The sequence below is a fragment of the Urocampus carinirostris genome, chromosome 13 (assembly GCF_059441175.1).
Source record: "Urocampus carinirostris isolate Australia breed hairy pipefish chromosome 13, RoL_Ucar_1.0, whole genome shotgun sequence".
Taxonomy (NCBI): Eukaryota; Metazoa; Chordata; class Actinopteri; order Syngnathiformes; family Syngnathidae; genus Urocampus; species Urocampus carinirostris.
This window is the reverse complement of record NC_142361.1, coordinates 23,904,927-23,931,132: the sequence shown is the minus strand read 5'-3', so window position 1 is coordinate 23,931,132 and position 26,206 is coordinate 23,904,927. Positions and strand designations below refer to the sequence as shown.

The window sequence follows — 26,206 nt, the reverse complement described above, 5'->3', positions numbered from 1 at the left end:
CTCTCTTTTTCGATTAATCTCGTTTTGTTTCTAAAGACATTGTGTTGGGTTATTCTGGTCAACTTTGGTTTTACATAACCACGATCACAAACGTTAATTCGTTATTTCTGTCATGCTCAAAATATGTGCCGATTGCCTGCTCTTTTTCCCGATTAAGATCGTTTCCATTCTTTTCAGGCAAATTACTGTTAATGAATATAGAATCCCATGTATTATGTAAGACTTATAAATGTTAGCTCATTATTTCTGTCATGCTCCAAAGCTGCTCCGATTCCGCAACTCCTTTTCCAATTAAGCTCATTTGGATTCTGATTTTGTGTACATTTTTGGGGCAATTTTCACAAATTAACGTATATAAATATAGAATCACACATATTACATAATTTCAGTTAGAAACATTCACTGGTTATTTCTGTTACTTAAGTACTATTGCGATTTGTGAAGATTTTTTTTCCGATTAAGCTCGTTTTGATTCCAAAAACCGTCGGGCTCCACTCACATATTACGAAAAATGTAGAATCATGCGTATTACGATTAAATGTTAACTTGTTATTGTCAAAGCTAAAACTTGAGAGTGGAGGAGAAAGAAAAAAAGAACACACTTATTCGGAAACGGGTTTGATAACCCTTTTCATCGGCGGTGCGTGCTTCCAGAATCTGCTCCTCTAGAAGAAGGCTCATTTATTGTAAAACACAAAAATAATACTACACATCTGATTGCTTTATACAAACACAGGAATCGAATCTGATTGGTTTAGACAGGAATCACATATTTGAATGCAGTGTATGATGTGGGTCGCCAGAAGGCGCGCGAGTATAATAAATGAGTAATAGGGAGAGTGAAATTTTGTAAACACAATGGGTCTCTGTAGGAAGAAAGGAATGTGGGAGGCAAAGCCATCTTGATTAGCGAGCTAGCAGGCTTCATAGTGGTCTTCAGGTTGTAGCTATTTAATCAGAGGCACAGTGCCTGACAACTTATTTTCCTGACCTTGAATGTGTTTGCGAAAACCAAACACTTATTGAGCACTATAGAAAAATAAGATATAAAAGTATAAAAGTAAGAGTATATAAGTATAAATTGGGTATAAGAGTAAAGAGTATAGTATATAAGGCACATTTAGACCATAATTTCTCTTTCAGTTATTCCAATCACCTTCAAGTGCTGCTTCAAAGTGCCGTTTCTTTATTCCAATCAGGCTCATTTCAATTCTAAAGACTGTGTGTCAACTTTCACAACTTACTGTAAATAAGTATACCGTAATACCACAAATATTACATAACTACGGATAAGAACGTTACCTTGTTGTTTCTGTCAAGCTCAAATGCTGCTTTGAATCGGAGGCTCTTTTTCCAATTAAGCTCATTCCGATTCTATAGAGCGCAAATTAGGTTTTCGGGCAACTTTCACAAGTTACGAGATGTATAAAAGGTATTACACCTTTTATAAGGCCATTTTTTTTAGTATCTTAAGAGGAAAACATCCAGCACCAATCAAAAGGAAAGTTTTTTTTGTTGGCTTTGATGACTAAAGTAAAGTTGCCCTCTTGCAGCTAGCACATACCTTGTGCTTTTTTGCGCTCTTCCCATCTATGATCTAGGGGCTACTGTAAACTGACATAAATTCTGCCGTTCTGCTTCAACAATGGGTACAAACACTGAAAGGGCTCTATAGGTGTTTGGTAATAATTTAGACTATTACGGAAGACAGATAAATAAAGAAAATACTGTATGAATAAAGGCCAGAAAGATGAGCCAAATTTGGACTCGTTTTAATAATGTTTGCGCCAAAGCAGAGTGCATTCTATCCTTCAATTTTAGAGACTGCTTTTGCTTTACTCATTTCAAGCTATTATTTAGTAGTATTTGTGACTAAACGGGGTAAAATAGAATAGTTATCATTATTTATTTTTTATGCATTTTAGCATTGATTTATAGCACTGAAAAGTTGGTATTTATCAAATATATTAAAGTACTAATTACTAAATAACTTGTGCATGATGTTTTAGGATGATCGCTAATACATCACCCCCCAAAAAATCTGAGAAGACGTTAGGGAGCCAAAATAGCCGGCTATTCTTAGAGAGTCTGATAAACCTGTCCTCTTGAATGCGACAGTAGGAGGGCAGTAACAACTCGACAATGAAGACTAAACCCACCATCACCGTTATTTTTACGATCTTTGACAAAATCTTAATTTAAAAGTGTAGTCTGTAGAGTCAGACTGTCTGGAAATACGGCAAAAGAAATAGTTACAAGCATTTCACCCAAAATTCAAGCATTTTTCCTGACCTTGAAAACACACCTCTAAGCATTCTCAAGGATTTCTAGCACCCGTACGAACCCTGTAAATAGAATCCTACATTTTACATAACCAACTTTAATAACTATAACAATATTGTTATTTCTCCCACACTAAAGTGCTGCTTGTCTTCCAAGTTTATTATGATAAATATAAAGTAGTATTACTTAAAGCCCCAATATGTAATATCTGACTACTAGATGTCAGTGTGTTGCCTGGTACGAGCGAGGTCGAGTGATACACGGCCTAAGTAAGTATCTGTAGATAGGTAGCTAGAGATAGATAGATAGATAGATAGATAGATAGATAGATAGATAGATAGATGCTTTATTCATCCCCGTAGGGAAATTCACACTTCCATCAGTATCCTTGTGTTGAAAATAAAACAATGATAAAATAAAAGGAATATAATACATAAATACCCAATGTAACGTGTTGATATAGAGTATTTAAATAGTGCTACATAAAATACACATTGTGATAAAAATAGGGTAATATGCAATGTGGGGGTGGGGTTTAATGTGGGCTTTTACTTCCCCGGGTGGAGTTAAAGAGCCTCATGGCATGAGGAAGAAATGATCTCCTCAGTCCGTCCGTGGAACAAGACTGTGACAGCAGTCGGTCGCTGTAGGACAGTGTAAAAGAAACACATTCCTCGACCTAGGTTTTCTTTTTAAGAAAATTAACATTGGTAGTACAGTTTATGTATGTTTGCCTAGTATTCAAATGTTTTGTTTTACTGGATGAAGGTACTAAATATTACACAATGTCCCTTTAACTACGGTTATAAATCTTTACCTGTTATTTATGTCGCACTCGAGCATTGCCCGGATTTGGAGACCCGTTTACGATTAGGCTCATTTCGTTTCTAAAGACCACGTAACAGGTTCCCGGGTTATTTTCACAAATGACTTCAAATAAATCTGAAATATCGGCGATCTATTTCAGCGCGGCCATATTACGAGAACGCGTGAAGTGCGAGCGGAAATGGGATCAATAAGGTGGTGTCTCCTTTTCATATTTCCATCACGTCCATGTCATTACCATTGAATTGCGGCCACGCTTTCTCGGAACAGATCGCAATACGAGGAGCCTTGCTAGCGAAGGTTGGCACGAAGACATCAAAGTAGATTGGCTAATTACACCAAGATTTTAAAGGGTTAGTGCGTGAGGTGTTTAAACTTTTCAGAAAGAGGGACAAATTTGGTAAATTGAAAACGTGTGAACACTTATTTGTCATGATTACTTATAATGGCGCCAACAGCCCTGATCGCTGATTGGTTCCCTGACTCTTTTTAAACCCCCGTCTTCCAAGAGGAAGTGGTCAGAACGTCTGCAAACCTATGCTTCCAGCTAGGCAAGCTCTATACCTTCAGACATTCTCCTGCCCTGTTTTCTCCTGCCTGATACCTGTTGCCGACCTGTTTCTGGACCCGTTTCTGCCCTGTCCATCGACCTGGTTTGCCCTGTTTCCTGCCTGATACCTGTTGCCGACCTCTTTTCTGGACTCGATACCGCCCTTGCTCCCCCGTCCCGGCTATCGACCAGTTTTCCCGCTGTCTACGACTATCCTCGATCGACACAGAAGTGCCACTTCTGTGTTCCTGCCATCTGCTACCAGTGTCAGACGATCATCGGAACGTGGAAGCAAGCACTGCTCTCTTTCTAAAAAAAAACGGAGTAAAAACGAACACTATTGGGTCCGTCTCCGTTTCTGGCTTGTGACACTTTTTAATAAATTCACCCTCCGTCGCAACCTCATAGGATTTTCATTTGACTCGCGGGGTCTCGTGAAAAAGGGCTGCTGTGCTGTTAAAACAGCTTTCAGTGGCTTCACCTTTTCACAGCATTCGTTTCCAGTTAGCTTTTAGTAGTCCGGCAGTGCCTCTTGATATTATTTTCGTTGAACAGTCGCAGTTTCTTCGGATATTGGTAAAAAAAAATACTCCAGTTTACACTTGTCCTGGAAGCGGCAGCCCTCACAGTCAACTTTCCTTTTTTTATATAGAGTCGCATTGTTTGGAAATGAAGTGGGCTAAAATTTTCACAGGAAGCCAAAGGATACTGCCATCATCTGGTAAAATAGTACAAATTTGTTTTATACTACAGTCAACATCTCTGGTGGGCCACATATAATTAATTTCATGATTTTAGGCCGCGGGCCAGTAAAAATGTAATCATGGGCTGTAATTTGCCCCTCGGCTAGACTTTGGCCTGGTTTATTGTGTATTATGTAGCGACCCCTAGTGGTGTACAATACTTAATGTATTAAAACAAAACTGTTAAATGCTGTTTTTGAACAGTTTGGCAGTTTTCCTCTCTTTTGAAAGGAAATACTATAAGTCAGGTGTGGGGAAATTGAGTGCAGGTGTGGCCTGGTGTGATTTTAATAAATTGTATTTGTTCATTCCTTTACCAGAAATATTTGTAATTAAATCTATGAAAAACAAGTTCAAACATATAGTTAAAGAATATTTGATGCAATAATAATGCTTATTATCATATATTTTATTATTAATATAATCTGTAACCTCACACCAGTAACACCAATGGACCAATTTTACTTTAATATTTTTTAGACCTTTTTTGGGGTAAAAATATATCATTGCAATTGACCGGTTTCACAACCAGACCACCACAGTGAGCCACACCATTGTACATTATTCTATTTTTAACTTGAATTCCTGGTAGAGAAAATAGATTTTAATTGTATTCATTTAAAATAATTCGAATATATATAGGGCAGCACGGCGGCGCAGTGGTTAGCGCGTGTGCGGCACAGTTCTGAGGTCGTTGGAACCTACTGCGTGGGTTCAAATCCAGCTCCCGGCCTTACTGTGCGGAGTTTGTATGTTCTCCCCGTCCTTGCGTGGGTTTCCTCCGGGCACTCCGGTTTCCTCCCACATTCCAAAGACATGCATTTCAGGTGAATTGGCCGGTCTAAATTGTCCCTAGGTGTGACTGAGCGAGTGAGTTGTCTGTCCCTGTGTGCCCTGCGATTGGCTGGCAACCAGTTCAGGGTGTCCCCTGCCCACTGCTCGATGATTGCTGGGATGGGCTCCAGCACCCCCGCGACCCTACAGAAGATAAGCGGTGCAGTTGATGAGATGAGATGAGATGAATATATATACTATAAATACAATATTTGATTCAACTTTACTTTTCCCAGTAAGATCACACCGGTTACACCACCGGACCACCACAATGAACCACACCATTTTATGTCATTCTATTTTCAACAAGTATTCCTGGTAGAAAAAATAGATTTTAATTGTATTCATTTAAATTAATTCTAATATATACATATATACTATGAATACAATATTTATTTCTACTTTACTTTTCCCAGTAAGATCAAACCGGTTACACCACCGGACCACCACAGTGAACCAGTATTCCTGGTAGAGAAAATAGATTTGTAATTGTAGTTATTAAAAACAGTTCTAAATAAATGTACATACTCAAACTAGAATATTTGATTCAACTTTCCGTTCTCTAGTAAGATCACACCGGTTACACCACCGGACCACCCAGACAAACCGTAACTCCCTCACAGTCTCGGAATCCTCGCAGGAGGTCCAATAAAATCTCATCTCGTAGCGACTTCCATTTTTGCTCTTGCGGGAGCGCTCTAATAGAAGTACCTTCCGCAAGAATAAATCTTAATTACTTGACAGATTTTGCAGCCATCTGCTCCCTTCCAGCACTTACTGTATGCAAGCCAACTATTTCGCCGACAGTCTGTTTTTTTTTTTTTTTTACTTTTAATTTTGGGCTTCGATGGGAATCGTTGAATATGTGTGCATTTTGCTTCCTTAAACAAAAAGGCCGATAACTTTTAGCATGAATTATTCATATTTTGTATTTGTCTTTCATGTTTTGTTCAGTTATATCTAAATCGTGCCCCAACATGTTCTTCCTCGCCTTTTTCACGTTTTTTTTTTTCAAAAAGTTAGTGTTCAAAGATATCCAGTGTTGTCTTACTTTCATGTTTTGGTCTGTTAGACCTGGTTTGTGTTGGAACATTCTGTAGTGGTTCCACCCATACGTGAGCATGTTGCCTGCATGCTCTTATTTGTGGTTGTTGAGTTCAGGTCTCTTCTTATATGTTTTGTTCATTTAGATAGTTATTGTTTCAACATATTGTCATTTCATGGTTTTGTCCACTTACAGCTAGTTAGTGTGCCAGCATTATGTTACATACTCTTGTCATGAGGCTATGCTCTCTTCAAGGTTAGGATTGCTTCTTGTGCCGTCCTATTTTCATGTACTGTACTGTTAGATCTAGTTGGTATTGGATATTCATGTCGTCGTTTGATCAGCGCCTGAGTCTGTTCGTAGCATCCTTTTCATGTTTTGTTCAGTTAGAACCAGTTAGTATTTCAATGATACAGCATCTTTTTTAAATGTGTTGTTCAGTTAGATTTAGTTAATTGTCCCGACATTTTCTGTGTTGTCCTTCTCTTCGCGATTTGTTCTGTTATACCTAATTTGTGTTGGAAAATTATGTAGTTGTTCTATCCTTACGTATGTTCTTTGCATCCTCTTTCTTTAATGTTTTGTTAAGAACAAGTTGGTATTTCCAATGTTTTGTTTGGTCGTATTTAGTAGCATTGTTTTGCGTTGCCTCGCTGTCCTGTTTTTGTTCAGTTGGAATACGTTAGTGTTGCAACCTGTGTTGTCTCTCATGTTTCATTCTGTTGGATCCAACCAGTGTTGTAACATGTAGTTCTACCCAGGTGTGAGTATGTTTCCTGCGTCCTCTTACTTAAGTGTTTTTTTCAATGAAAACTAGTTGATATTTCAACATAACCTTTTTTCATGTTTTGTTAGTTAGATTTAATGTTCCATCATACCATTAGTTGACTTCCTTGATTTTGTTCTGTTAGTTACTGTTCCAAAATATATAGTGTTGTCTTCTTTCATGTTTTCGTTTAGTTAGAGGTAGTAATTGACCTAATCCTGTGCTGTCTCTCTTTCCGTTTTTGTTCAGTTAGAGTTAATGTTCCAATATGTCATGCATTGTCTTTCAACTTTGGTCGGAGCTAGTCAGAGTTCTAGCATCATATTTAGGTATTGTCGCCATGACACTCTCATTATTGTTATATCCTGGTGGGGTTATAAATCCTGCATTGTCAAACTTTCATGTTTTATTCAGGAAGAGCTTGTTAGTGTTCCGGAACTTTATTTATGGTCTCGTAGTCATGACATTAATTGTTGTTGGGAATTTTTCATGGGTTGTTTATATTTCATTTTATTTTTCAGTTCCACCTGGTTGGTGTCCCAAAACACTCCTCCTTTCATGTTTTGTTCAGTGTGAGCTAATTTGTGTTTCAACTTATCCTTCGTCTTCTTTCATGTTTTGTTCATTTATATCTGGGTAAGTGTTTCAGGGATGCATAGTTAACCCTGTGTTAGGGTAACTTTGATGTCTTTGAATTTTGAACTTCATTGTTCTGTTTCTGTACGCTATATGATATGACTGCTTTTCTGTATTTCGAGCCTACATTTCCAGAATTATCCTATGCCGCAATCTAAATGTCTGTGAGTGAGCAAAATTGATGCAGGTTGTTAATTGACATCCAAACTACTCAGTGGTGTTTCCTTTCATCTTAATTGACCACTTTCTTCATCTATTAGTGGCATTGTGCCATCGTCTCACAAGGTAATTATACGGTCTTGACTATCTTCCAGGTCGCGTTCATTGTCTGCTAAAGACAACAATGTAATTCTGCGAGACGCAGAGGTCACCCAAAAGCCATAATTGGAGCAGTGAGTCAATAATGCTGCAGCGCCTTTCAGGCTACTAATGAAGCAAGAGAGACATGACCGTGCATGCCAGTTTCTTGGGAGACGGGGACGTACTCTCTCGCATTCGGAAAACTCTTTCTAATTAGGAAAGCTCTCTCACATTTGGAAAGTTCTCTCCAATTCAGAAAGGTATCTTGCCTTCAGAAAGCTCTCTCCCATTCAGAAAGCTCTCTCATATTCAGAAAGCTCTTTCACCTTCACAAAGCTCTCACAAATTCAGAAAGCTCTCTCACCTTCAGAAAGTTCTCTCAAATTCAGAAAGCTCTCTCACATTCAGAAAAATCTCTCACTTTCAAAAACCTCTTTCACATTCGGAAAGCTCCTTAACATTGGAATAACTCTCTCACGTTCGGAACGCTCTCTTGATTTTGCAAAGCTCTTTTGCATTAGGAAAGCTCTCTTGTATTCAGAAAGCTCTCTCAAATTCGGAAAGCTCTCACACATTTGGAAATCTCTCTCAAATGAGGAAAGCTCTCCAAAATTTGTAAAGCTCTCTCAAATTTGGAAAGCTCTCCCGCATTTGGAAACCTCTCTCGCCTTGGGCAAGCTCTCTCGATTTTGGAAAGCTTTCAAATTTGGAAAGCTCTCTCGCATTCTGAAACCTCTCACACATTCGAAAAGCTCTCTTGTTTTCAGAAAGCTGTCTTGCATTCAGAAAGCTCTCTCTCATTTGGAAAGCTCTCTCGAATTTGGAAAGCTTTCTTGCATTTGGAAAGCTCACTCAATTTTAGAAAGCTCTCTCAAATTAGGAAGGGTCTCTCAAATTTGTAAAGCGATCTCAAATGTGTAAAGCTCTTTCAATTTTGTAAAGCTCTCTTGCATTTGAAAATCTCTCTCGCCTTGGGAAAGCTCTCTCGAATTTGGAAAGCTCTCTCAAATTGGGAAAGCTCTCTCAAATTTGTAAGACTTTCTCGCATTCTGAAACACCTCTCGCATTCAGACAGCTCTCTTGCATTTGGAAAGCTCTCTAAAATTTGTAAAGCTCTCTCACATTTGGAAACCTCTCTCCCCTTAGGAAGGCTATCTCGATTTTGGAAAACTTTCTCAAATTAGGAAAGCTCTCTCAAATTTGGAAAACTTTCATGCATTCTGAAACCTCTCTTGCATTCGGAAAGCTCTCTAGCATTTGGAAAACTCTCTCAAATAAGGAAAGCTCTCTCGCATTCGAAAATCTCTCTCCCATTTGGAAATATCTCTCACGTTGGCAAATAGTCTCAAATTTGCAAAGTCCTCTCAAATTCGGAAAGCTCTCTCACATCCGAATGTGCATCTTCCCTATGGAGGTTCAACATTAAAGCCGAGTAAGTGCATGATATTAAAGACGAAAGTGGCAGCTGTTCAATTTGAAGGAAAAAAAAAAGGCTCCAGTATAGCCCTCAAGCATCAGTCCAATAAATCGTTTATATAGTATCGTTGACAAAAGTACTGCAGTTTTTGTTACTTAATCTTTAATCCAGAGTTCACAACCTTTTTTTTTAGATGGGATGTACTTTTCTCTCACTGATTAGCATGAAGGGGCCATTAGTGTGATGTGCATTTCTAAAATAACTCATCATGTTATTACTCTGTTATTACTATGTCATCACTAAATTATTACTATATCATGACCAGGTTGAAGAGTTAAAATAATGAAATGAAATGATCTGCATTTATATAGCGCTTTTCAAGTCAAGACTTCCCAAAGCGCTTTACATTGTGCTATATGTACCGGTACTTTCATGGTGCATTGTCCTGTGTGCATGTCAACCAAGATGGTTTGATTACATTTAATAGGAAGTTCTGAAAAATAAAATTAAATTCTGTATTCAGACTGATTTGTAGAATATTCACATTATATCAATAAACATAAATACACTATGATACGTACATACTTTCACAGTGTATGGTGCCGTGTACCTGTCAACCAAGATGATTTGATTGCATTTTATATGCATTTCTGATTTTAAAAAGGTAAACAAAATGTAATATAATCACACGGGTACGCAGCTTTAAAAACACGCAAGGTATGGTATATCAATAAACATTTATCATGTATGTGCGGTGCTGCATACACGTCAATCTAGACTATTTGATACAAATTTCTGATACATACAATTATACTATATATTCTCACTGGTGTTCAGATATATATATATATATATATATATATATATATATATATATATATATATATATTCCAAATACAAGCCAACCACCGCCCCAGTGCAGGACACTAGCATGGACTTTCTGAATGACCTCAACAAATTCTTTGGAAGGTTCGAGGCACAAAACGGCACCACTGCAGCGAAAGCGGTTCCAAATCAGGACGAAAGAGCACTCCACCTGGACTCATCTGACGTGAGGAAGACCCTGAGAAGGGTCAACACAAGGAAGGCTCCAGGCCCGGACAACATTCCGGGGCGGGTACTTAGGGAGTGCGCCGATCAGCTGGCTTGTGTACTAACAGACATTTTCAACACCTCGCTAGACCAAGCCAAAGTACCATCATGCTTCAAATTTGCCAACATCATCCCAGTGCCAAAGAAACCCCAGATCTTATCATTCAACGATTACCGGCCCGTTGCACTGACTCCTATCATAATGAAGTGCTTTGAGAGACTGGTTAAAGAGCACATCACCTCCAGTCTCCCCTCCTCATTCGACCCCTTTCAGTTTGCCTACAGGACAAACCGCTCCACCAGGGATGCCATCTCCTCTGCGCTTCACCTGAGCCTGACACATCTAGAGGAGAAGGACACCCATGTGCGGATGCTGTTCCTGGACTTCAGTTCAGCATTCAACACCATCATCCCACAACATCTGGTAGACAAAATGAGACTCCTGGGTTTCAACACCCCCCTGCGGAGCTGGCTGCTGGACTTCCTCTGTGACAGACCCCAATCAGTGCGGATAGGTCTGAACAGTTCAGATGTCATCTACCTCAGCACGGGCTCCCCCCAAGGCTGCGTCCTAAGCCCCTTGCTGTTCACCTTGATGACACACGACTGCGCCCCTAGGTCCGCCACAAACCACATCGTGAAGTATGCTGACGACACAACAGTGGTGGGCCTCATCAGGGATGACAACGACCTGGCCTACAGAGAGGAGGTGGAGCAGTTGGTGGGCTGGTGCAGGGACAACAGCCTGGTCCTGAATGTTGACAAAACTAAAGAGATCATTGTCGACTTTAGGAAAAACCAGCCCAACCATGCCCCACTTTGCATCAACAACAAGGCTGTGGAGGTTGTCAGCAGTATCAAGTTCCTAGGGGTGCACATTACAAACAAACTCACCTGGTCCGTGAACACTGCATCACTGGTTAAGAGGGCACAGCAGCGCCTGTACTTCCTGCGGAGGATGAGGAGAGCCCACCTGCCCCCACCCTCCCTCATCACATTCTACAGGGGCACCATAGAGAGTATCCTGACCAGCTGTATCTCTGTGTGGTGTGGAGGCTGCAGCGCTACCGACTGGGGTAGTGTGAGGAGGGTAACGAGGACAGCAGAGAAAATAATCGGGACTACACTTCCCTCCATTCAGGACATTGGCCAGAAGCGCTGCCTATCCCATGCTAAGAACATTACCGGGGACCCCTCTCACCCCCATCATGGACTGTTCACTCTGCTAGCCTCTGGGAAGAGGTACTGCAGTGTGCGGAGCAGGACCACCAGGCTCCGCAATAGTCTAGTCCCCCTGGCCATTAGACTGTTAAATGGTCAATCTAACATATAGTTAACTTAAATCTAAACGGCTGCTAATCTGACTTTTTGCACTACTGGCAGTTTTTATAGCTTGCCACTCCTTGCACATTGCTCTCTGCACTATTGTAATTACAGCGTTATTGTTACAGTGTTAATGTTACTGTGTACCTGACTTGTTAACCTGACTGCCCATTTTGCACATCTGGTTAGCTACTCTTCTTGCACTATCGGCACTATGGTAAAATACTATACGTAGCCAAAATACAATACAACTTTATTTATATCTGTACATTCAAGGAAACTGTGGGGGTCAGATGCATCGACATTTCGTTCTGTATACACGTGTACTAGAATGACAATAAAGTAGATCTGAATCTGAATCTGAATATAAAAATAATAAAATACGAAATTTTAAAAATACCGTGGTATACCAGTTCATGATGCCTTGTCCAACTTACATGATCACATTTTATAAAAGCTATACAGCTATAAAAAGAATCACGTAATATCCATCCATCATCTGCACCACTTATCCTCAGTAGGGTTGCGGGAGTGCTGGAGCCCATCCCAGCCATCTTCAGGCAGTGGGCTGGGGACAACCTGAACTGGTTGCCAGCCAGTCGCAGGTACCACAGAGGCACACAACTCACTCGCTCATTCAAACCTAGGGACAATTTGGACCGGCCAATTAACCTGATGTGAGTGTTTTTGGGAAAGTGGGAGGAAGCCGGAGTGCCGGGAGGAAACCCACGCAAGCACGGGGAGAACATGTAAACTCCACACAGGAAGGTTTGGTTCCATGACCTCAGAACTGTGCCACACCCGCGCTAACCACTGCACTGCCGTGCTGCGTGACAATGAAAACAATAAATAAAAAGGATGTTTACAGTAGATCATGAATCCTCCTTTAAAACTGGCAGATGATTACTAACTCCAAATAACTCTTCTGCTACATTAATGAAGCATTTTTACACTTAATCGTTTTCAGTTTTAGCAAATATGCATCTTATTAATGTGTTCACATTTGTAAGACTTATAAACATTTGATTTAAATGAAATGAAATGATCTGCATTTTTATAGCGCTTTTCAAGTCAATGACTTCCCAAAGCGCTTTACAATGTGCTCCACATTTCCCAATAGCGGCCGTGCAGCCATTTAAGGCGCTAACCTGCTTATTGGGGGTATTAGGGGTTCAATGTCTTACCCAAGGACACTTCGACATCTAACACGGAGGAGCCGGGATTCGAACTGCGATCTCTTGATCGCAAGACGAGCGCTCTACCTTCTGAGCCACATCAAAATAAACTTGGGAGAACTGTCCATGTATTTAAAAATCATGTTGGAGTATTTTAATGATTTCTCATGCCACTTAGAAATTTCTCTGAAAATCGCAATGACCCATCACTGGTAAGCTCTTTTCAGAACTGGTCTGTAGGCAATCAGCTCCACATCAAGGTCACGGGAGGAATTGGATTATGCATTTGGTCTTGACTGTAGAGTTGTTAACTTTGAGAATCAAGGTGTGCTTGTAGCACATACCTATGGATTTGGGATACCCTAAATTGGAGAACATCTAAGTTGTGTTTTTTTTTTGTTTATTTGATGAACCCTCTTGCCATTGATTTGAATTGCATCAGTGAAATATTAGTCTGTACAGCCCTTTGAGACTCCGTGTGATTAAGGGCGATACAAATAAACATGACTTGACTTAATTGGGAAAATATATACCCTGTAATTTATTTCAAAGCCACAAAATGTTATTACACTTCTTTTTATTACACTATTGTTACGATGAACTATTTTATTTTACTTAATTATTTTTATTTATTATTATTTAGTTTCTAAGCACTACATTGTAAACATGGTTTGCCTATTTATCCTGATAGTCTTTTATCTTTGTATTCTCTTCAAAGTCTTTATATGACATGTTTTACCCTGGAGTGCCAAGTCTAATTTCGTTGCATCAATTCAATTCAATCCAATTCCGTATGAGTAAATATTTTGCGTTCTTTCTTGCTTCCCTGCAGCCGGAACCACATATATATTTGGGCGAGACGGCGGCATCATCACATATACGTGGCCCCCGAATGACCGGCCGAGTACGAGGGCCGACCGGCTAGCAATCGGCTTCAGCACTCACCTGAAGGATGCCGTCCTGGTGCGAGTGGATAGCTCCTCTGGTCTCGGAGATTTCTTGAAACTGCACATCGTAAGTCGAAAAACATACCTTTATCCAAATGTATTAACCCCCTAACGTTCCTGTGGGCCGTCAGACTGTTGATGAACAAAGTCGTGACTTCACGATGTCAACAGTCACTGAAATATGTCATGCCACATATCATTGAAAAGCCCTTGGGATTCAAGATAAGATTTAAAAATGTACTTTTGGAAAGATCAGTCTTAAACAAGATACCCCAAAACTACAAGACAGGATAGCTCACCAACTACGCCCCCTGGTAGTCATCAAATGAGATGATTCTTTGCAAACATGGACTCATTCCATCCCAACCCGCCCAGTAAATCATGTGAAATCGTGACTCTAAAACACACAATAATGCCAAGAAAGAAAAAAAATCCACCTAAATGCATGTCTGCATCAGTTGATGATCTTTCCTGTAATCAGTTTGTTTCGCTCCATAATTCCATTTTAAAAATAAACACACTCGTCAGGATTTCCTATATTGCCGTTAGCCTCTGATCTTCGGATCGACACCACTCTTGGACAATAGCAGGCCTTTTTCAAGGTCCACAGCCCACATTAATCTGGGAGTGATAAAACGGAGATTGCCTTCGGTAGCTCCAAATATCATTAGCCAGTAGTAACCGAGTGAAACGATGAAAGCCACATTGGTTAGCAAATGGAATCTGAAAAGAACGATATGCAGATATACACTGTATTCAAATTAAACCCCAAAATAAACCTCTTCATTTTTACGCACTAATCTAACACGCAAGCGTGCACAATCATTGATTGACTCCTGGAAAAAGAAGTCGAACATTTACAACTCTTTCAATATGTCTAAAACATACAAAGTTGGTTTTAGTGCCGTGAACTGGTCGTTTTGAAATGGCCACTTTGGAAATGCCTAGACCTACCCTCTGAAAAAAGTGTAAAATACAATGTTTAGCTTTTCAGATTTGACAAGGTACCAGGTAAGGCTTCCAGCTATTGTCTTAACTGTTTTCAAATTAAGATGCCGATGCAACACTCATATGCAGAATAAAAACCTTCTATTTCTGTGTGTTCCAACTCAGATTACTTAATGTCAGTAGCATACCGCCCATATTCTCTAAACGGTTCAAGAACAGCATTTTAATTTACTCAAGCAAACGTCTTGGGTCGAGATTTTAGGCAAATATTACAGGAACGTTAAGGGGTTCACGTTTTCAGGTCGACATTTCGACATTACCGTGCAATTTCCATGAAACTGCTGTGTCAGTTGGTTCTACTTTAAGATCTGGTGTCCTAGCACATAGCCACAAAACGATGGTGCGTTGACATAAGCCGTCTTGTCCTGAGGACAGACAGCAAGCGTGTCTTTGTTTCAGTCATGCAGAAATTGTCGGTTGTTATTCTCACCTAGCCTGAGGTAGTTTTGCAGGCGAAGCTCTCCGTCTGAGTGTTACTCGCCTGTTGAAAAGGAGACAACCTGTTATGTACACACCGTTAATCTCCAAATGTCATGGCGGCGCTTAACAAGACATTAAGGAGATCACGAGTGCAGTTGGATGGAAAACGTTTTGAAAAAAATCAGAGGGACGTGTTCATGTGGGATTTTTTAAAAGGCTGGCAGACCATGACTAAAGAGTCTTATTTTTATTTTCATTTAGGGTTGTTAAATTGCTGTAAATATGCTGCTTTTGTAATCAAATAAGTTGAGAAAATGTAAAGACCAATGTTTTTTTTAAATTTCTATTTCTTTATTTAGTTTTTCTTTTTTTACTGATTTATACATATAGTACATCTATATTTCATATATTCTTTTTTTTGTTTGTTTTTATTGTCTTTTATTTTTTAATTATTAGAAAAAAAATACAGCCAAAAGGTTGTTCGTTTTATGTTTTGAATTTTATTTTGATTATATTTATAGTATTTCTTTTTTAATCTTTTGATGTTTTTTATTTTTATATTTTTTTTCTTCTGCATAGCCCATAATGAATGTCCATAATTGATACGTACTCTTTGCAATAATATATCTTTCAGAGTGCCCATTATAGGTGTAGAATGCACCTGTCCTTTTGAGCACGACCTGTAGGGAGCAATGACGCTTCATAGGACAGTGCCGTACAAACTAATAACAACTGCAGTTAATCACTAGTGAAGCAGAAATGTAATGGCAAAGCGAAGCCACCAGAGAGCAGAGACAGCATTATTTTGAAGCAGATTTATCTGTGAGGGAGTACCCTAAGGTGGGAATACAGTTACAGCAAAAGAAAAGCCGCCTGGCCTGACCAATGTCTGCTTTCCCGGGCCGCCCTTGCAGCAATATGAGATGTGGGATAATGGATTGCTGCTGCAGGAGTGCATGTGACTTTTAGGTGGACAGCGCGGCAAAGAGAGCCACCAAACCCTACAAAAAGGTGGTTTGTCGGTCCCCTCTTGAAGCAATATGAAATAGGGGCTAATGGATTGCTGTTGCACAAGTGCAAGTCATATTAGGTGGAAATACAGTAATAGCAAAAGAAGAGCCACCTGGCCAGAAAAACATTTGCCCTCCCGTTGTCTGTTTCCAAAAATTTGTAATTCTGGATAATGGATTGCGGCTGCAGGAGTGCATTTAGGTGGACAGAACAGTGAAAGAGAGCCGTCAGACCCAGCAAAAATGTGGTTTGTCAGTCCCCACTTGAAGCAGTATGAGATAGGGGATAACGGATTGCTGTTGAACGAGTGAAGTTCAATTTAGGTGGAAATACAAGTAACACCAAAAGAAGATCCACATGGCCAGACAAACGTTTCCTCTCCTGGTGTCTGTTTGCAGCAGTATGTAATTGTGGATAATGGATTGTGGCTGCATTTGTGATGTTGACTTTTTGATGAACTAACAGCGAAAGACCCCACAAAATGTGTTTTTTCAGTCCCCAAGTGAAGCAGTATGACATAGGGGATAATGGATTTCTGTTGCATGAGTGCAGTTCATATTAGTCGGGAATACAGTAACAGCAAAAGAAGAGCCGCCTGGCCTGACCAAAGTTAGCTCTCCCGGTCCCCGCTTGCAGCAATATATGATCGGGGGTTATGGATTGCAGCTGCAGGAGTGCATGTCACCTTTTGGTGGACAGAACCGTGAAAGAGAGCTGCCCGACCACACAAAAAAATGTGTTTTGTCGGTCCCCACTTTATGCAGTATGGGATATGCGGTAATGGATTGCTGTTGAGTGAAGTACATTTTCTGCGGAAATACAGTTACTGCAAAAGAAGAGCCGCCTGGCTCTCCTGGTCCCCGCTCGCAGCAATATGAGATCAGGGATAACAGTTTATGGCTGCATGAGTGCAGTTGACTTTTTGGTGGACAAAACAGCAAAAAAAGAGCAGTCAGGCCAGATAAAACCGCCCTGTCGGTCTATGCTCGCAGCAATATGCGATGGGAGATAATAGAAATGCTGAGTATTTCTCATCCTGAGCCCGCAAAGTAGTAAGGGATTACATAACGTTTTTGTATTGAAACAAATTTCAGCAGTTCTACTCGCTCCAACACAACTAATCATACATTCCCGTTTAACAACAACAGCAAAATCATCGTTCCATGAAGGGCTCCGTCTCGTATTTTGTGTGTAATATGTGTGTAGTATGCGGGAATGGTAATTTTAATGCGTTTGCGATTCCCCCCCTTTCCGAATTTTTCTCGAGTGAAATCGTCCAAGCGTCAAATCTCTTCTGGCCCGTCATTGTTGCACATATGGAAGGAGGAGGACTCCATTTTGCTAGTTTGCAGTGTTATTATAGCTCTGCTCTTTTCTTTTTTTTCCCTTTGGTTACTGCAGCAGAGTTTTCATTAGAGCACTGCAACACATCGGATATTGAATGCGCGTCTGTGATCCACGTACGATGAAGCGACCCTCATCCAAATGATACGTGTCGGCCCTCGGTGGCATTACTCACTGGGCGTCTATTATGACTTTGTTTTGTGAACGCGATCAAAGATTATTTCCCCGGTCGGAGATCCGATTTAATTGGAATACCGTCACTGACATTTTACTGCCTTCTATTTGGTAATCGTCTCAAGTAACGACTATGGAAAACGAATCGTCAAGATGAATAAACTCATTCATAAATAAAATAAATACTATTTTATATATAATGCATTCATGCAATTTACATCATGATTTAAGATAACGATGTATCAATTAATAATATAAAATATTAAAAAATAGAATTGATTAATATTTAACACAATAGATGAAATAGATCACATTATTATATAATTAGCAATATAATCCAATACAGCAATATATTAGATAATAATATAAAATATATAGTTCAATAAATATTTCTCAAAAATAAAGAACTTAAATCAAGTACAACAAATGAAATGAAAATAAAAAAATGAATGTGGTAAAACAGTTTTAACATTTAAATACAAACGAAATGGTTTATAGGTCATTTTAACGTATAAAATATAAAATAATTGGTACATTAATAAAGTTGTTTAAGAATTAAACAAAAAATCCAAAATTATTGGTAAAAATTGAAATAACATTCAATACAAACTTAATGCATCAAAATGTCATTTGAATATATGAATAATAAAAATATATTTATTGAAAATCTAACGCAATTTTTTAGGATTAAATAAAAACAATACAAAAATGAAAAATGCTAATGAATATATAAATACAAAATTAATATGTTAATAGTTCATTTGGAAAAATAATCAAAGACTAATATATATATTTTTAAATAAATTTGATATTGCTTTAATTTGATATTGCTTACTTTAATTTGATATTCAAAATAAAGTAAGAATTATTAAGAGTATATAAAAGAATATTCATAGATAAAATAAATATTGAAATATAGTGTATTAAATTACATAGGTTAAATAAATAAAACAATCAAATTGGTCAATAAATATATACAATTGCTTGAGAATAAAATTAAAAAAATATCTGAATATGTAAAATGTGATATAGTATTTAAATGTAAAAATAATGCATTTAAATTTAAAAAGCAGTAGGAAAAAATAAAATTACTTTAATGAATTGATTAATAAATGAATAGTTAAATTTGTTTTTTTTTAAGTACAAATGATGTGTAAAAAAATGTAAGATATCCTTTTTTAAAACATTTAAATAAATATAAGATAAATATTAAAATAGGATCAAACTTCAATCAATGATAAAAAATTCTCCAGCCTCATTTATACGTCTGATGCTGCAGACACTCGAGCAAATATCAAACTCGAAACCGAATGGCCTCGAACATTTCTACACGGAATTCCCTTGAGGCGGATTTTTCTCAAAGTATCATTCACATTTTTCCCAGCCCAAACAACAGAAACATTCGCCTCCCTCCTGCAAGCATCCTTCTATTTTTAGGGTTTGTGCATCGTCTTCTCCTGTGCTGTTTTTCTCCAGTTTCTGTCAATGAGCAGCCATGTGCAGCATCTTCTCATTCTCATGCAAGGTCCCCAGGCGGACACTGAGCTCTCCAAATGGGGGGAGGGTGCGATTCCCTGGCACTGTCTTCGATCCCTTTCTTCTAATTGCAGACACGACTTTGCAACCAAAAGGAAAAAAAAAAAAACAAGCGACGTTGGGCTAAGACAATACGCTGTGAAGTTAATGTATTCCATAGATGAGAGAGGATCTTGGAGAAATAATGACTTCTCTGCCGGAGCGTCGCTCCCCATGGTTCTCTTTAGCCGATTTTCTCCCTCTCTTGTGCTCGGCAATTTTACTGTAATTTCAACTCTCGCTCCGTATCCTATTAATCAGGAAAAAGCAGCTTGGGGGGAAGCGCATAACTAAGACAAATGTGAGACCACAAAGTTGTTTTTTTAAGGAATGATGACCAGACTCAGGGTCTGTACACCTTTTTTATGGCCAAACACAAGCACGTTTTAATGACTTTTATGCCAATTTTTAATGCCACAAAAATATCGGCGATTTACATATTTAGATTTCATTTATTGCATATTCATTGAAGATGACACAGTGCTTGTGGCTGATTTTGAAGAAACATTGAGAAGGTTGGTAACGGAGTTTGGAAGAGTATTTGATAGGCGTAAGTTATGTGTGAATGTTGGGATGAGTAAGGTGATGAAGTGTTCACTTGATGGAGTGGGCATGACGTTAGAAATCAGGTTGCATGGACAGGTCCTGGAAGAAGTTGAAAGCTTTAGGTACTTGGGTTGTGATGTGGCTGCAGTTGGTGGAATGGAGTGCGAGGTATTGCATTGAGTGAATCAAGGAAGCAAGGCTTTGGGTGCTCTGAGGAGAATGATGAGCAACAAGAGTATGAGTATGGATGTTGATAGTGTGATTGTGCCGACTGTGTTGTACGGTGCAGAGACTTGGAGCCTGAACGTAGATTTAGGAAGGAAATTAAATGTTTTTGAGATGAAGTTTTTGAGGAGTATGTTAGGAGTGACCAGATTGGATAAATTGAGAAATGAAATTGTGAGACAGAACTGGAGTCGTAGTGGAACTGAGCAAGCGTGTGGATAAGAGAGTACTTGGTTGGTGTGGACACATGGAGAGGATGGATGTGGAGTGAATGATGAAGAGTATCTACAGAGCAGAAGTAAATGGAAGGAGATTAAAAGTAAGGCCGTGATTGACATAGATGGATGGTGTTTTGAGTGGACTGCAGGAAAGAGGTCTCAATGTAGTGGAAGCTAGAGCTCTTGTTGGTGATAGGAATGAGTGGAGAGGTGTTGTAAAAGGATAGTGGGATTTTTGGGCGCGTTCTAGGGGATGGGCAGGGCACTTGTATGATGCGGCAGGGGTAAACCAGTGAAAGCTGTCGGGCACTGCTGTTGAACAAAAAAGTGTGTGTGGTCACCCTGACCCGAGTGACATGACCGCTTTCTTGTGTCCAGTTTCATCTGGAGGGACGAAAGCTTGACCAACTTAGGATCCGAGGTGCCTAACTTGTTTGGGTGCTTAGGCATTAGGGTTGGCCATGGTCCAAAACTGTTTGTGTGTGTTCTTTGCTATTTTTCTCCCTTTTTTAAATTTCTTTGTTATTGTATGTGTTTGCCTTGCTGTCAGTCACCCCTCTTGAGGGATATGACCAGGGTTGATATATAGATTTCGTTTATTGCCCCCCCTTAGTCAAATTCACTTCCACCGGGGGGAAACAAAAGGCATTACAAAAACAGAGGAATGACAAACATAAACGACAGTGGGACAATGAGGGCCGAATGATTGGATGGGTCAGCGGAGGCCTGTTGTTTAGGAAGGTGATGGCAAAGGGGATCAGGCTTTTCCCGAGGCGAGCCCTTCTAAATCTTATTGTCCTGTATCTGTGCCCTGACGGTAGCAAGATGAAGTATTGGTGTAGTGGGTGAGTGATATCCTTGACTATTGTGTTTGTCAGTCAGATGATGGAGCTAGGGTGTGGGTAAGCCGATGTTTTTAGCTGCTGTGTAAGTGATATGTGAGTTTGGTCCAGTTTGTGACAGAGAGCAGAGTGAGCAGTACAGGAGGATGGATTAAACAATGCTTTGGTGCAGTGGTAACAGGGGATGAGGCCCAACATAGGGTCCTATGCGATTTTAATATTGCCTGTGCATTCATCAAGACATATATCTTGAGTAGATCTTGAATATATTCGAAATGTATGTATATTTTCTACATAATTTTTTCCCCATATAGGTCTTGGGTAAAATATGTAGCTTACATTTTCAGTCTTCCCATTAGAATTTACTACTGGGAAGCGCTAACTTAATTTTAAATGTCCATAATTAACACGTACTCCTTGCAATAATACATCGTTCATAGTGCATATTTTAGGTGTAGCACCTGTCCTTTTAAACACGACCGGTGGGGGGCAATGAAGCTTCATTTGACAATGTCGTACAAACTAATGCCAGCTGCAAGTAATCAATAGCAGAAATGCAAAAGAAAAGTGAAGCCACTAGAGAGCATTGTCGGTATCATTTTTAAGGCAACAATTTCAAGCATTTACAAGCACTTTGCCCAAAAATCCAGCCGTTTTCAATCATTGAAAACACAAAATTAATTTTAAGTAAACAACTCAAGCATTTTCAAGGATTTTTTGCACCCGTACACACAATGAGAACTCTGAGCTGGTTACCTGGGAAAGGAGCTGCAGGGTTGGCGTAGGAGGGGTCTCTGGGGACAGACTCTGTCGAGGGATTTTCTTATGATTTTTTTATGCCGTGCTATTTGTTTGCTCAGATTTTGTCCCTATATTGCATTTCCCGTCACTATTCCGCTCCAAATCATCTTTATATGTTCCTCATCGGCACGGTCACGCTTGACTCATCGGCCTCTTTAACTCAATCGAATGGATTTTTGACATCTAGGCCCTTCAATGGCATTAGGTGTGTATTCACTAACAGCCTAATTAAAATGCATGACGGAAAGAGAAAGCAGAAAATATGCTAGATGGAATGCCTATGTATAGTTCTATCGCCAAACAGCTTTAGAAGAACAAAAGATGAAAAGAAGGATGCAAGGAACATACTGGATGGAATAACTAGTCAAGTCAAGTTTATTTGTGACACCCTTCATCTCAAGGAGTCTCAAAGGGCTGCACAGACCACGGGCTATTATTACACAATACCCTGATCTAAAACCTGCATACGGGCGAGGAAAAAAATAAAACTCAAAAAGATCACATGCTGTTTGGAGACTTACCTGAAAATCACGTAGATGACACAACACAATAACAAGAGCAAAGCACTAAGCACAGGGAGGATGAACTTACCAAAAAAGATTAAAAACAATTCTGTTCTGAATATCATCCTTCCTTCTTGGACAAGGAAAATAATATCCATCCATCCATTTTCTGCACCCTTTACCCTTACTACATAATATTTGAACGCCAACCAACTCTAACAGAACAAAACATGAAAATGGACGACACAAGAAACTTTCTCACGCAAGGAAAAAACATCTATATAATGTCTGAACACTATTTTTTTAAGTTATGCCAGTGATGGACCCATGTGGGGGAAGCAGAAATTCCAGGTCTTCCAGAATAAAACATGAAAATAAGATGACAAGAGGAAACTTTACACCACATGGACCAAACAGCATAGTGTTTGAACAATAATGAGCTCTAACAGAACAAAATATGAAAGTAGACGACTCACACAAAATTCACAAATATGGACAGAACAACTACACCAGAATACTAACTAGCTCTAAAGGCCAAAAAACATGACACGAAATATCTCCAAACAAAGATAGATAGATAGATAGATAGATAGATAGATAGATAGATAGATAGATAGATAGATAGATAGATAGATAGATACTTTGTTCATCCCCGAAGGGAAATTCACATTTCCATCAGCATCCCTGAGCTGAGAACAATCGAAAATAACACGGGAGCTGCTGGAGTGGCTGCCATTCGTGACGGCGCCGGAAGAAAAGATTCAATTTGAATCATGTACAAACAAACAAACAATTGAATCATGTACAAACAAACAAACAAACAAAATATTCATGTTTCAATAAGTGGAGTAGAGCAACTACATAATGTTCGATTCCTAACTAGGATCACTAATATTCCCGACATAATTCTCAAACAAAAAAGGCTCTAATAGCACAAAACATGAAAGGAATGACGCAAGAAACATACACACACGTAAACAGAACAAGTATTTAATATTCAAACGTGAATCACCTCCAACAGAGCAAAGCAAGAAAGGAAGACGATGCTAGTAACATTTACACACATGAACTCATTTACTGTAATACATGATGTTGGACATTTAAAAACCCTTGACAAAACAAAACATCAAATTAAGACAGCACAAGAAATGTTCACACACATAGGCAGAACGAATACATGATGTTCAAACACTGTCAAAATCTAACAGTAAAAAATATGAAAGAGGGGCAATAAACATAGACAGAACAACTACTTATTATCCGAACACCAATAACTTCCAACAGAACAAAATGTGAAAGTAAAAAAAAAACAAGAAATATTCGCCACACAGGGACAAAACTACTACCTAATGTCCGTACACTAACTAACTCTAGCAGAACAAAACATGTACACGATATGACAAAAACATCCCCACACATGGAAAGAAACTCTACATAATAGCTTAACATTGACTGGCTCTAACAGAACAAAACAGGAAAATAAAAGCACAAAAGAAATAAACTGGATAGAATAACAACATAATTTTCAAACAATATCCTCATTCTCACAGAACAAACTATTAAAGGAGATAATACAACTTACAAGACATTTTCTCAAAGGTGGATTAAAGAATTACAAAAGTTTCAAACACTTAACAGCTATAACAACACAAAACATGAAATTAGACAATGTGAGAAACAATCCCACACATGGATAAAACTAAACCATGATAGCAGAAACATAACAAGCTCCAACAAAACAAAACCTGAAAGGTTAGATGACACAAAACAACATCCAAACACATGGACAACAAAAAGCGACAGTTTTCAAACACTAACCAGCTCCAACAGAACAAAACATGAAAGTATTTGTTTCTTCTTGACTTAAAAAAGCACCCCCTTCTTCCCTGCTATAAAACAGTGTTTGTTTTACAGTCAAAACTTTAATTTATAAAGTATAATTTAGTTTCAGGCTGGCTGATCACAAAGAGTCTCAAAGAGCTGCACAGACCACAGATGATTAAAAACCACAGACTATTATGACACCATCCCCTGATCTAAAACCTACATGAGGGCAAGGAAAAACTTAAAACCTCAACATGTGGTAAATGAAGAAACCTTGAGAAGGGACTCGCCTGGGGGCGACCCATTATCCCCGATTGAAAATTACTCTCAGTGGGGACAATCAGAGCAGACTTTTGTCTGGTCGGACGACCCTTTTGTTTTTCATGTTATTTTTGTCTAAAATGAAGTGAAGTCGTGTGGCTGTGATCCATTATCCTGAATTTTATATTATCGGCAGAAGTTGGGATGCTTGCCGTTCTGGCCTGCCTAAAATAAAATCCACGGTTGTGGCCATGAACTATAATCCCCCGTCAGATATTGCTGAGAGCTGGGGCGAAAGAGCAAATTTGTGCCACAAGTGGTGGCTTTTTTCCATTCTTTCTACCTCAAATGAACTGCACCTGTGTGGCTGCGCTCCATCTTCCCCAGTCGACTATTGCTGAGAGCAAAATAAAAACGAGAGAGGGGCTATTTTGGGTGCTCTGAAGTGCTATTTTTTTGTGCGGATTTGCACATATCGGGACGGAGTTCTTGTCCCCATCAATTGTGATAAACGTGGGATTACAATATTTATGTAAATAATTTAATCTTATAACAAAATGATCAAAAGTGATGGAGTAATCTCTTCATATAGAAAGCAAGGTGAAGGGAACGAGTCAATGTTTGTCATGGCACACAGGGACAGACAATTCGCTCGCTCACGCACACCTAGGGACAATTTTGACTGGCCAATTAACCTGACATGCATGTTTTTTGGAATGTGGGAGGTACCGGAGAGCCCGGAGGAAACCCACGCAAGCACGGGGAGAACATGCAAACTCTGCACAGGAAGGTTGGTGGATGGATTTGAACCTAAGAAATGTGCCGCACTAACCACTGTGTCGCCATGCTGCCCTTGTAGCAAAACTAAACTAAAAAAGTGACTGATATATAAATAAAATACTGGAATCATTGTCCTAATGTTATTACTCTATAAAATGCGATTCCAATTCAAAATATTTAAAGCGGTATCCATATTTTATTCACTTATCCTTTTGATACCTGGCGCTAGCATTAGTGAATAGTTTGTACTCGCCAATGCTCATAGCTAGTGGTGCTAATGGTGGTAATGACGAGTGCTTTGTTAGCGCTGATTCTATTATCCTTATCAGAGGCATTAAGCGCTAACATTTGTGTTCTACCTGCTAGTGAGGCTAAATGCAATGTAAATTCAAAAAGTGACTTTTGTTCTCTACCTACAACGTTGGGTTTGTCTTAATGTATTTACCTCCGCCATTATAAGAATGTCGGTGTTTCTATAAATTAGCCTGCGTTAGTCTTTCCTTAAAGCGATTTAGGACAGGAATGCATTTGCACTTTTCTACCATTGAAATCATCATTAAAAGCATTTAAGGAATTCCCCGTTTTCAGCTCATTTCACGGTTATCGCGTTCACCGTAATTGCCGCCATTATCGGACTTTTACGGGAGGGCGCTAACGTCGCCAAGCTAGCCGACCACGACAGCCGCCAAAGAAACGGACGAGGGGCAGCTTCACTGACCTCATTTTGTCCTGATGATT

At 39.2% G+C, this 26,206-nt stretch overlaps 1 protein-coding gene across 11 annotated transcripts in view; it reads left to right on the top strand.

Moving 5' to 3' along the window:
- LOC148354133 (neurexin-1a-like) overlaps nucleotides 1-26,206 on the top strand; it is a 370,466-nt gene that overhangs the window by 228,969 nt on the left and 115,291 nt on the right. For all 11 annotated transcript variants that reach the window (XM_088351405.1, XM_088351402.1, XM_088351398.1 and 8 more), the window contains one exon: nucleotides 13,822-14,003. In XM_088351405.1, the coding sequence (XP_088207531.1) occupies nucleotides 13,822-14,003 (182 nt within the window). The remainder of the gene's footprint in view (nucleotides 1-13,821; nucleotides 14,004-26,206) is intronic.